General features: G+C 58.5%; 2 protein-coding genes and 2 non-coding genes across 4 annotated transcripts in view; all 4 read left to right on the top strand.

Moving 5' to 3' along the window:
• The window catches only part of ZNF213 (zinc finger protein 213), a 5,948-nt gene extending 4,557 nt beyond the window's left edge, over nt 1–1,391 (top strand). The window contains 1 exon segment of the mRNA XM_008063921.2: nt 1–1,391. This exon segment is cut by the window's left edge and continues 20 nt beyond it. Coding sequence (XP_008062112.1) covers nt 1–462 — 462 coding nt within the window. The 3' untranslated portion in view covers nt 463–1,391.
• A 1,229-nt stretch (nt 1,392–2,620) lies between these two features.
• On the top strand, nt 2,621–7,771 carry LOC103266316 (caspase-14). Its single transcript, XM_008063922.2, has 10 exons — nt 2,621–2,791; nt 2,891–3,083; nt 3,165–3,253; nt 4,085–4,195; nt 4,329–4,496; nt 4,963–5,185; nt 5,449–5,565; nt 5,966–6,040; nt 6,863–6,966; nt 7,554–7,771. Exons 1-10 carry the CDS (start codon nt 2,663–2,665, stop codon nt 7,665–7,667), a joined length of 1,323 nt encoding a protein of 440 aa, XP_008062113.2. The 5' UTR covers nt 2,621–2,662; the 3' UTR covers nt 7,668–7,771.
• A 990-nt stretch (nt 7,772–8,761) lies between these two features.
• On the top strand, nt 8,762–8,834 carry TRNAR-CCG. Its single transcript has one exon. It is a non-coding gene; the product is annotated as a tRNA-Arg (tRNA).
• A 1,443-nt stretch (nt 8,835–10,277) lies between these two features.
• On the top strand, nt 10,278–10,350 carry TRNAR-CCU. The gene has a single exon. It is a non-coding gene; the product is annotated as a tRNA-Arg (tRNA).
• Nucleotides 10,351–11,830: the final 1,480 nt, after the last annotated feature.

Genomic DNA, 11,830 nt, shown 5'->3' on the forward strand with positions numbered 1-11,830 from the left:
CAGTTTCGGGACTTGGCGGCTGAGAAGCCGCACAGCTGCGGGCAGTGTGGGAAGCGCTTCCGCTGGGGCTCGGACTTGGCACGGCACCAGCGCACGCACACGGGTGAGAAGCCGCACAAGTGCCCCGAGTGCGACAAGAGCTTCCGCAGCTCCTCGGACCTGGTGCGCCACCAGGGCGTGCACACGGGTGAGAAGCCTTTCTCCTGCTCGGAGTGCGGCAAGAGCTTCAGCCGCAGCGCTTACCTGACGGACCACCAGCGCATCCACACGGGTGAGAAACCATTCGGCTGCAGCGACTGTGGCAAGAGCTTCTCGCTGCGCTCCTACCTGCTGGACCACCGGCGTGTACACACTGGCGAGCGGCCCTTTGGCTGCGGTGAGTGCGACAAGAGTTTTAAGCAGCGTGCCCACCTCATTGCCCACCAGAGCCTGCACGCCAAGATGGCCCAGCCTGTAGGGTGAGCAGCAGGTGGGACATGACCCTGCCCAGGAGGCGGGGGCTCCTGTGAGGCCTGGGCAGCGGCTCATGCTCCTCCTTGCACCTTGGGTTCTCCACCCATCTTTGGCCACCTCCTGAATGCCCAAGGGACCCCAAACTCAGAGCTTGCCTGTTCTGCTCTGAGGACTACCCAGTGCACACAGGAAGTGGAATTCCCCTCTGGTCCTTGTCTTTCTGCCTTCTGTTCCCAGGGGTTCTCATCCCTTCATTTTCTGGAACGCTGGCACATTCCTTGCAGGACAGCAGCGTGGTGTTAGGACTCAGGCAGAGCCCAGGGTCCTTTCCCAGAACCCTCCTCAACCTCATTTGGCCATGTGGTTCTTTGTCCTCTGCCTTCTCGGGTGGGTCCATGGGCTAGGTCACTCTGCCCTGCCAACCTGTGCCTTCCAGTGCATGTGGGGGACCAGCCTGGACCCCTCAGGGGCTGCTAGGCCTTGGGAGGTACAGTCGGCCCACACCTGTGAGGATGTGGATCTAGGCACAGCCATGGGCTTTTGGCCTCCACCCCCTCCCATTTCCAGGCTGTGACTACTCTGCACTGGCCACATGGAAGCTGCCTGCCTGCCTTTGCCCTCGGCCTACAGGTCTTCCATGTGAGCCCCTGAGAGTACACACCTGCCAGTCTGGCAGTGGCTCTAGTGACAGGAGGCCAACCCTGGAGACCAAGAATGGGTGCCCATCTGCCACTCACTTCTTCAGGGGCATGGCTGAGTTGTACTTAGCACTGGCACTCGCAGCACTTTGCTGCTGACTTCTTAGCACTACATTCCATAGTTTTCATCTGCACTGTTTGCAGATCTGCATTAACAGGGACAGACCACAGGCCTCCCAGGAGTGCAGCCAGGCAGGCTGCAGGAAGGCCGCAGAAGGTTTGAATAAATGTGGAAACTTCTCTCATGCTGTTCTGTTCTTAGGTGGCTGCTGGGAGATTGGGGTTACCTGAAATCCACATCCCTTGTCCCCTGACCTGGTAGTCCTGGTGGCACAGGATGCTGTGTGGTCACCAGGGGGAGCTACATCCTTGGCTTCCAGGTCAGCTGGGCCCCGAGAGGCGGCCATGACCCCTGGAGTGCCTGTCCCCTGTTTCAGCCAGTGCCTGCCCTGCTCTGGGGCACCCTCCCTGCCCCAACAGAACTCAGGGTCTTGGTCCAGACACTCCTCTTCCTGACTGGTGACAGGAGAAAAGGGCCTCAGGGACAGCTGACTTGGTTAGAAGGATGGGACAGTCGACTTGCCATTCCTCCCTGCCAACCCCTGACATCTGACTTCTCCCTACCGGGGCCACTAGCCAAGGCCCACCTGGAGCTGGTGGGTGTGTGGTCAGAACCAGTGAGCATCTAAGCACAACCCTTCCTTCCATTTTTGCTGACCCTGTCCCCTTTCACCTGGTGGCCTCAGGGACCCTGCCTAGGGGCAGTGGGGGCAGGTGGAGACAAGATACTCCTGGCCCTTGGTGACTGATCTGTGTGTGCCAGCCTCTGTCCCCCCAGACCCTTCCTCAACCAGCCCCCCCATTCATACATCATCTTGTGGTTGCTGGGAAAGTCTCAATTTCCCAGATGAAGCAACCGCGGTCTCACTGTGGACTCAGCTGATTCTAATTGGTGACTTTCGCCCTTAGGGGCTCAGCGCATGTAAGGGTGGCAGGAGCAGTACAAGGACTTTTTTGGTACTGCTGGCTGACTCCAAAGGGAGACACTGGAGTGTAACAAGATCAGATAGGAGCATGGGCCAGGAGCTAAGAATAGGCTTGGGCACAGGTTCCCGGCTCAGATAGGGGTATATCAGTGCCAGCCAGGAAGTCAATTAGAGCAAGAGAACCAGCCGGGGCTGGGGCAGCAGGACCCAGGGCTCCAGGGAAGGGACCAGAGTCCAACTCAGCTCACTATCAGAGCAATAGGAGTTGCTCAGGAGAGGGCAAGGGTTAAGGCCCTGGGAGCCCAGCAGGAGATAAGCTCGGTGCTCTGTACTTGGAAGACGCTCTGACTGACCCCCATGGCCTTCCTGGTGGCTGGGACCCTGCGGGTGGCCGTGCAGCTGGCAGATGCTCAAGACAGCCTAGGGAGAAAGGTAGTGGGAGGCACCGCCTGGCCCAGCCATACCTGATCCCTACCCAGCCCCTCCCTGCCTGCTCTGATCTTGCCTTCCCAGGGGAAGTACAGCATGCAGGGGCCAAGAGTGGCTCTGTCACTTAGCAGCCCCGGGGTGTCCGCTGCTGCAATTACTGCCCTGGAGGGTGTGTTCCGGGCTTTGGGCTTTGAGAGCTGCGAGAGAAGGGAGGCCTCAGTCCAGGTGAGCCCTCATCTTTCACCTGACCCAAAGGCCCAGCACCAGCCTCCCCCCATGACCCAGAACCCCCTGACTCAGGCCAGGCCTTGCTCTTGCCCCTAGGGCTTCCTTGAGGAGCTGGCTGGGTTCCGGGAGAGGCTAGATGCCCATGGGGGTCCTGTGGGCTGTGCCTTAGTGGCCTTGGTGGCCCCCAGTGGGCAGTTGCAGCCACAGCAGCTAATCCGGGAGTTGAGCCCCTGTGGAGCCCTGCAGGGGTGCCCCAAAGTCTTCCTGCTGCTCTCCAGCGGCCCTGGGGGTAAGTGACCCGGGCAGGAGCACTGGGACTGGGCAGGAGAGCCCAGGACTCCCTCTAGCTCAACACCTGCTCTCCATCCAGCCACCCTGGAGCCTGGAGCCTTCCTCACTGGCCTGAGAGAGCTCTGCAGCCGCTCTCCTCACTGGTCCCTGGTGCAGCTGCTAACAGAGGTGGGGGCCCAGAGGGGGAGTCCCAGGGGGCTGAGCTTACCACCTCCCCGAGCCTGTTACGGTTAGATTTGGTCACTCCCCCACCCCCATTCATGTATAGACCTTTATTGCCTAACAAATGGTGTCAGCTTTGGGTCCTTGACCCCCACCCTCCACTCAGGACTCCCCCAAATTTCAGACGCCTCCCACCTCTATGCCTTTGCCCAGGCAGCTCCTGCTGCTGGACATGCCCTCCATGTTTCCCTTCCAGGCTGTCAGTGATGTCCTTCCTTGTGCCATATTTGTGCTTTGGGCTGCCCTTTTCACACACAGACAGTGACTGCTCCTTTTAGGCTGTAGGACCCTGGAGGCTGTGGCTAGGACTGGCTCAAGTCTGTCCCCAGGGCTGAAGGTCTCCCTGGGCAGTTGGGTGGCCCTTGAGTGGTCCTGGAGGTGAGAGGTGTGCTCCATGGCGTGCCCAAGCCTGGCACCTACCCCAGGCAGCGCTCAGCCCGTGCACCTTCCTGGTAGGCCTGGCCCTGCCCTAGGGAGCGTCCTCATCTCTGTGCACTGATCCGTGGGGTGGGGGTGAATGGTATGGCCACTGTCCACTTGAGGCCACCCATGCCCAGGGAAGTTGTGGCCTTGAGCCTGAATGAGAGCCAGGTTTTGCTCGTGGCCACCCTGCTTCCCTGCCCTTTGCCTGCTGCCTCCTCCCTCCACCTGGCAGCTAACCTCAAAGCGACTGTAGTTGCCACGAGCCTGGGTGAGTCTCCCTTCCTGGCCACCTGCCTGGGTTGCACCCTCCCCCACCCCCCCAAGGAGCAGCCCCCTAAGGTCTCGGCCCCCCAGCTCTTCCACAGGGTAGCTGAAGAGTCCACAGGGAGTGGCTGCTGCCCTGTCCTTCATAGCTCCTTGCGGGGGTCACTGTGCCTGGGAGGCGCGGAGCCCTGGAGGCCTGAGGTGAGGGTCAGGGCAGGGGTTGTCATGCAGCTACAGTTTCATGTGGGACAGGGGCTCAAGGAGACTCAGAAGGGGAGACTAAGAGCTGGAGTCCCCTCAGACCACTCAGAACACACCTTCATCCTCCCTGTAGCTGGCTCCCAGCCCCAGCACTCAGTATGACCTGTCCGGGGCCAGGGCCGCCCTCCTCCTGGCTGTGATCCGAGGCCGGCCTGGGGCCCAGCATGATGTGGAGGCGCTGGGGGGCCTATGCCAGGCCCTGGGCTTTGAGACTACCCTGAGGACAGACCCTACAGCCCAGGTGAGGGGAAGTCCTCCCCTAGAACCCTGGGGATGCTCTTCTGACTCTCACCCATTACAGGCAGGAAGGGCACAACCAAGTCTAGCCTCTGCCCTTCCTGCCGCATGCTTTGGACAGTTGCTTCCCTGCTTCTGGAAGCCCGGTCTCCAGGGCTCCTGAGCCTCCTTCTCTGGCTGGTTTTTCTGCTCCCTGCTCGAAGCTTGACCTCTAAAGGTCTTGGTTTCCTTCTGGGACGCCCAACTGCCTGCTGCCCAGTCCTCACACCTCTGACCTTGGTGCAGCTTCCCTGCCAAGGCAGGAGGAGAACCAGCTCCGGGAGTCTGGACTTCTGTGTTCCTCTCAGTGAGGCCATGCTGGGCCTTGCAGCAGGGGTTAGAAAAGGGCTTCCTCCCCGGGGCCTGTGACGGGGTGGGAAGGGGCTGGGGAGGTGGCCTTGGCCCACGCCTCAACCTTGTTCCCATCACAGGCTTTCCAGGAGGAGCTGACTCAGTTCAGGGAGCGGCTGGACACCCGCGGGGGTGCTGTGAGCTGTGTCCTTGTGGCCCTGATGGCCCATGGAGGACCACGGGGGCAGCTGCTGGGAGCTGATGGGCAAGAGGCACAGCCAGAGGTGCTGGTGCGGGAGTTGAGCCACTGCCGGGTGCTGCGGGGCCGCCCCAAGGTCCTCCTGCTGCAGGCTTGCCGTGGGGGTGAGCGGCCAGGCTGGCCCCAGCTTTCCTCAGTTCCCAGGACTTGCTTCCCACCTCCTCCCGGGATCCGGAGTGTCTGTCCTTCCCCACCCCCTCTTCTTCCAGAGGCACGAACTTGAGCCCTGAACCCTCAACACTTGCCATTCGATGCTCAGGATGCTTCCAGCCTGGCGGGCCTGGCCACTGTGCACACTCTAGACCCTTTGGTAGCCCCGCGTACCCACTGAGTGAAGAAGCCATGTGCCTCTCCCCTTCTTCCCTAGGGAACAGGGACGCCGGGGTGGGGCCCACAGTCATCCCCTGGTACCGGCGCTGGCTGCGGGCACCTCCAGTCATCCCCTCCCACGCAGATGTCCTCCAGATCCAAACTGATGCCCAAGGTGGGCTCTGCCTTCGTTCCAGAGCCTGGCTTGGGTGGGCCTGCGGGTGGGAACTGTCCAGAGAGCATTTCCAGCTGGGGTCCTGCTGCCATCTGCGTCCTCTGTTTGCCAAGACCTTGGGAAGGAAGAGTCTTCCTAAAGGGCTAGGGCCTTTGGGAAGTGGGAGCTTCCTCCCCTCCTGGAGCCTTACAAGAACCCTGGAGTCCTCTAGGTGAAGTATGAGTTACGAAGTCACACTTCTGGTGAGTGGCAGGACTGAGCTTGGACTGAGCTTGGACTTCCCCTCTTTCCCCCCCTGCACTCTCTCCACTGCCCCGTGCTGCTTGGGTCAGAGATGGGGAGATCCCTGGGGCCGATGGGCTCCCAGGATGCTGGTAAGTGGAGCTGACTCCTCTTGCAGGCAGCTTCTCCGGGGGCCCCTCTTCAGAGAGCGCTGACCAAGCAGACATCCTGACGGTCTATGCAGCCACTGAGGGTGAGGAGATTCCTGCTCAGGAAGCCCAAGGTTACTCAGGGCCCAGCTTCCTGGCCCAGGATCTGGAGTAGTCTTCAGGGCAGCCAGGGCTGAGGGCTGGGGCACAGCGGCACCGGCCCAGTTGCAGTTAAGTCCTCTGCCCTCCATGGGTGACTGTCATCACAGCAGTGATGTGGGCCTGTGCCAGTCATGCTGTGGGCGCAATGTCCTCCAGGCTGTAAGTTCCACCACTGCAGCACAGATCTGTTTGCCTCAAAGCCCTGCCCAGTGCCTGGCACATAGTAGGCCCACGGTAAATGCTTGTTCAACAGTGGATCTCTCATGGATTCACTCTGCAAATATCTAGCAACAGCTTGTTCTTAGCTGGGGGCGGTGGCTCATGCCTGTAATTCCAGGACTTTGGGAGTCTGAGGCTAGAGAATTGCCTGAGCCCATGGGTTCGAGACAAGCCTGGACAACTTGGCGAGACATTGTCTCTATAATAAATAAAAAAAATTAGCCGAATGTGGTGGCAAATGCCTGTGGTTCCTCTTACTGGGAAGGCTGAGGCAGAAGGATCGCCTGAGCCCAGCAAGTTGAGGCTGCAGTGGCTGTGAGCATGCCACTGCACTCCAGCCTGGGTGACAGAGTGAGACTCCAACTAAAACAAAAAACAACTTGTTCCCAGTGCAAGAGGTCCCTGCTCCCTGCCCTGTTCTCTTGCCTGATCCTGGCATCCTGCCTGCCTGCTGCCCCCCTGCTGTCCCCAACAATAGGCTCCTGGGAATCGGAAGGCAGAAGATGGGGGCTTGCATCTGACACTCTCCTGGTTCCCTGACCTAGGCTGTGTGGCCTATCGGGATGAGAAGGGCTCAGACTTTATCCAAACGCTGGTGGAGGTCCTCAGAGCCCACCCTGGGGGAGACCTTCTGGAGCTGCTGACTGAGGTATGTCGGGAAGTGGGGATGGTGAGGTAGAGGTGTGGGATGTGCGCTTCTCCCCGGACCTGGCAATCTGATTAGAGAGCCACTTGTGAAGGAGGGGTCCCCACAACTGACACTGGGCAGTTGAGCCCCTCCGCAGTTGCCGGTCACATATACTGCAGTTGGGGGAGGAGACACCAGTCACCATGCAGGCCGGGTGGGGGTGGCTCTCAGCAGAGGAAACCAGCGGGGCCTGTGAGAAGCAGGCTTTGTACGGACAACAGGGTGAGACACTTCCTGGTTCCTGTAGGAGGATGTGATTGGTTTGTTTGAAATTTTCCCATGAGGCTGAGCACCAGGTGGGATGCGGCTGGTATGACTGACAGTGAACTAAGGGTGGTGGGAGTCTGTCCCACAGGTGAGGGGTATATCTGGTGACAGCAGGGGGTCACAAGGTTAGGACTTTGGGGCCCTGTGAGGTTCAGAGATGTCAAGGCAGCCCTTAAGGTGTTAGGCCTTGCAAGGCATCTGGCCAGGGGCTCTTTCCTGGGTGCCAGGCTGAGCTCCACAGACCCTGCAGCCCCGGGCACAGGCCGTGTGTGGTCCTTCAGGTCAATAGGCGAGTGTGTGAGCAGGACGTGTTGGGTCCCGACTGCGACGAACCCCGTAAGGCCTGCCTGGAGATCCGCAGCTCGCTCCAGCGCCGGCTTTGCCTGCAGGCCTGACAGCATTGCGGCCACCGGTGGTGCCTAGAGGGTGGCTAAATAACAGCACCACCACAGACTCCATCCACCCTCTTTTCCTCATCTGTGCTCCAGGCGTGGCAGTGGCACGCTGGTGCTTAGTTGGCATACAGTAAATGTGTGGTGAACAGTGCCTGTTCTCAGGGATGTGTGACATAAGTGACATAATGTATGCAAAATACCTGGCTCTTCCCAAGGGTGCAGTTGCGCCCCAGGAACCAAGCTGGGGCCTGTGCCCAGTATCCGAGATACGGAACCCAAGGTAGACTGGGCTGGAGTGGAGCATCGCAGGGGGTAAGGGGTCTTGGGAAGGGGCTGCACCCCTCTCCCAGCCGTGTCCCTGTGCATGCGCACGCCACCTCCACCCCGCCATGGAACTGCGGCAGACGCAGCCTCTGCCTTCCAGGCGGCCAGAGTCAAGCCGGGGGCGGAAAGCCTCTGACACAGACCTCGGGTAGAGGTGACAGCCCCTGGCCCAGCAGGCAGGCGGCACGCGGAGAAAGAGGTGTCAAAGGGCCGGGCGTGGTGGCTCACGCCTGTAATCCTAGCACTTTGGGAGGCAGAGGCGAGAGGATTGCCTGAGCTCAGGGGTTCGAGACCAGCCTGAGCAACATGGCGAGTCCTCGTCTCTACAGTAAATCAGAAAGTTAGCCGGGCGTGGTGGCGCACGCCTGTGGTTCCAGTTATACTTGGAAAGGCTGAGGCGGAAGGATCGTCTGAACCCAGCAGGTCGAAGCTGCAGTGGCCATGAGCGCGCCATTGCACTCCAGCCTGGGCGACAGGGTGAGACTCCGACTCCAAAAATAAGAGGAGCCAAAGGGACTCTCGGAGCAAAAGGAACCTTCTACCGGGGGGCTAGCCAGGGCTCGAACACGCAGTCAACAGCGCGCAGCCGCGGTCGTTGCGGAGCTGCCTCTGCCTCTGCCCTGCCTGTCTTGGCGGCCCAATCAGGAACCCCGCCCACCTGGAGCCCCGAGGGACGAGGCGCCTTCTCACCCCGCACATGCGTAGTAAGGTACACTACACAGACGCCTAAGAAAGCTTTATGAGAAAAGCTGCACGAAATGGAGGCGCCGGGCCGCGTGGCCTAATGGATAAGGCGTCTGATTCCGGATCAGAAGATTGAGGGTTCGAGTCCCTTCGTGGTCGCTGCAACGCTAGCTTTTCTCACTTTCAAAATTAAAAATTTTCCTTCATTCCTTGACCACGCGCTATGCAGACCTAGGACTCTCCGGCTGCGCAGCCTCTAGCCCCATATCGCCCCGGGCGCCCTCGGACGCGACCCAGTACCCTGCTGACAGTGGGGGCGGCACTGGCGCACTGCGGAGCCTAAGCCCGAGACTGCGCGACTGCAGGGACCCCATGGGCCCCTGGCTCTACCAATTGGAGCTCAAGCGGTGGAAACCATGACATTCGCGGAGTTGGGGTTGCCTGCGGTGCGGAGTTCCAGGGGCTCAGAGGACATACGCATCTTCAAATCTCACAGACGACTGTGAGTGAGACGTTTGGCATCCTCTGACATGGGGTTAAAAAAACAAAAACATTTCTGTAAATAGTGGTGACGGTTGCATAATAGCGTGAGTGTCATTAATGCCACTGAATTGTGCACTTGAAAAGGATTAAAGTGGCGAATCTTGCGTATATATAGACGCAGTTTTTAAAATGTAAAACAAAATATAATAGATGATTTCGATCTCCTGCCATGAGGGTACCTTGAAGCGACTAGTACTTTTTACTTTTTAAACGCAAAGAACATGTCCAGGATTGAGTTCACATTTCACCTGGAAAGAAATGTCTCCACCTGCTGACCCGAGTTCTCTCCGCGGAATTGGCTCATCGGAAGAATCCAGGTGTCGAGGCTCCTCTCGCGGGGCAGAGGCCGCGGAGGGTTGCAGCTGGAGGGTTGTTCTCCGGGCGTCGGGCGCTGGCGACCCGGGGGCTCGCGGGGTGTCACTTTCCCCTTGGACGTTTTGTGACGGTGCCGTGGCCCACTAAGTGCTCATACATATAAGGAAGAAAAACGTCATGAAAATACAGGTGCTAAATAAGGAAAATAAACACCCCACGTGGCCACCCTGAGATTAAGAGCGAGCTCGCCGGGGGCGTAGAGAGCGCCTTTTGGGGGGCCACGACTAAGGGACCGCAGGCCGCCAGGCAGCGCTCTTGGTCCGAGGGACAGTGTGGGAGGAGGATGAGGGCCGATGCTTTTCCAAGCAGAGCGCGTGTCGCGCGCCTCTTCCCCACGGACGCCATCCCGAGCGCGGTCTGCCCTCGTGGTTGTCCTTGGACGCGGATCCCAGAAGAAGGACGACCCGGCCCGTGTGTGCGCGCGCGGGGGGGGGGGGTGGTCCAGGGACCTCAGGCAGCCTGAACGAGACACCCTGCATACCCGGGACCCGAGGGCCGAGCGACACGAGACGTTCAGTGCCTTTCGGGTCCCGAAGATGCTCCGGAAGCGGCGAGAGGCAACGCGGATCGCAGGCCGAGAACCGACGTCGGGGGTCGGAGAGAGGCCGGAAAGTGCCCGGAGGCTGGGAATGAACCGCGGGGAGGCGAGACTGGTGCAATGACAGGCAGGAAGGGCTCGCGTCGGCCCCGGTGGCCTAATGGATAAGGCATTGGCCTCCTAAGCCAGGGATTGTGGGTTCGAGTCCCACCCGGGGTAGAGGGTGTCGACTTTTAAGTACCGCGCCAAAGGCGAAGGAAGGGGTCTCTGTCCCCTCCCACAGTTAGCGGGGCGCAGCCGGCTCCCTGCTCAAGGAGGGGCGTGCACGTGCACATGTTCAGTCTTCGGAAAAGAGTGCTTGAGACTTTTACACGATTATTCCAACCATCCATTCCACTTGGTGACATCGAGGAGTGACTATGTTTCTAGGTGTGTTAATTGCATGGTGGTCACATATATATTTTAAAAATTCTCATATTTTATGAATACACTCAGTTATGTTGAGATTAAATTGCAGGGCAACTGATTTAAAATTGTGGGCTGGCCGGGCTTGGTGGTTCAGCCTGTAATCCCGAGCCTTTGGGAGGTTGAGGTGAATGGATTGCCTGAGCCCGCGGGTTCGAGACCCGCCTGGGCAGGCGAGAACTCATCTCTACAATAAATCAAAAAAAATTAGCCAGTCTCGGTGGCTCAGCCTGTAATCCCGCGCCTTTGGGAGGCTGAGGTGAGTGGATTGACTGAGTCCGCGGGTTCGAGACCCACCTGGGCAGCGAGACCTCATCTCTACAATAAATCAAAAAATCAGCCGGGCATTGGTAGCGCATGCCTGTAATTCCAGCTACTTGGAAGGCTGAGGCGGAAGGATCGCCGGAGCCTAGCAGGTCGAGGTTGCGGTGGCCGGGAGCGGCCATTACACTCCAGTCTGGGCGACAGTGAGACTCCAACTCAAAAAATAATAATAATAAATAAATAAAATAAAATTGTAGGCTTAATGGAAGCATAACTGAAACAAGCTTATCCATGAGTAGATGGCGGCGTCACGGAGAACACAATGGCACATTATATAGTATTTTCTCTGTTTTCATACGTTTGATATAGTCTGTAGTATTCCTTTTTTTTTTTTTTTTGAGTCGGGGTCTTACTTTGTTGCCCAGACTGGAGTGTAGTGGCATGATCACGGCTCATCACAGCCTTGACCTCATAGGCTCAGGCGATCCTCCCACCTCCACCTCCCGAGTAGCTGGGACTCCAGGTGTGAACCACCATGCCCGGCTTATTTTTTATTTTTGTAGAGACGAGGTCTCACTCTTTTGCCCAGGCTGGTCTCGAACTCCTGGGTTCAAGCAACCCTCTTGCCTCGGCCTCCCAAAATGCTGGGATTACAGGCGTAAGCCACCACACCTTATGGTATTCTTTTATAAAAATTCAAGCAAAGCAAACCACAACTTCATCCTCAAGGTAAATGCAATTAACCGCCCGATACGAAACCATCCTCAAGGTAAAAATTTCCCAAACTGCAAGATGTGGTGTAGAGTAAAATCAGAAGCCTCCCATGCCATATGTCCCCAAGGGGACCACTGTCAAAGCGCGTCATACATACACATAAAAATACAGTTCTCTTTTGCTCTTAAAACCCGTGGCTAAGCCGGGCTTGGTGGCTCAGCCTGTAATCCCGCGCCTTTGGGAGGCTGAGGTGAGT

The sequence above is a fragment of the Carlito syrichta genome, unplaced genomic scaffold (assembly GCF_000164805.1).
Source record: "Carlito syrichta isolate Samal-C Ts95f unplaced genomic scaffold, Tarsius_syrichta-2.0.1 Scaffold307141, whole genome shotgun sequence".
NCBI classification, from domain to species: domain Eukaryota; kingdom Metazoa; phylum Chordata; class Mammalia; order Primates; family Tarsiidae; genus Carlito; species Carlito syrichta.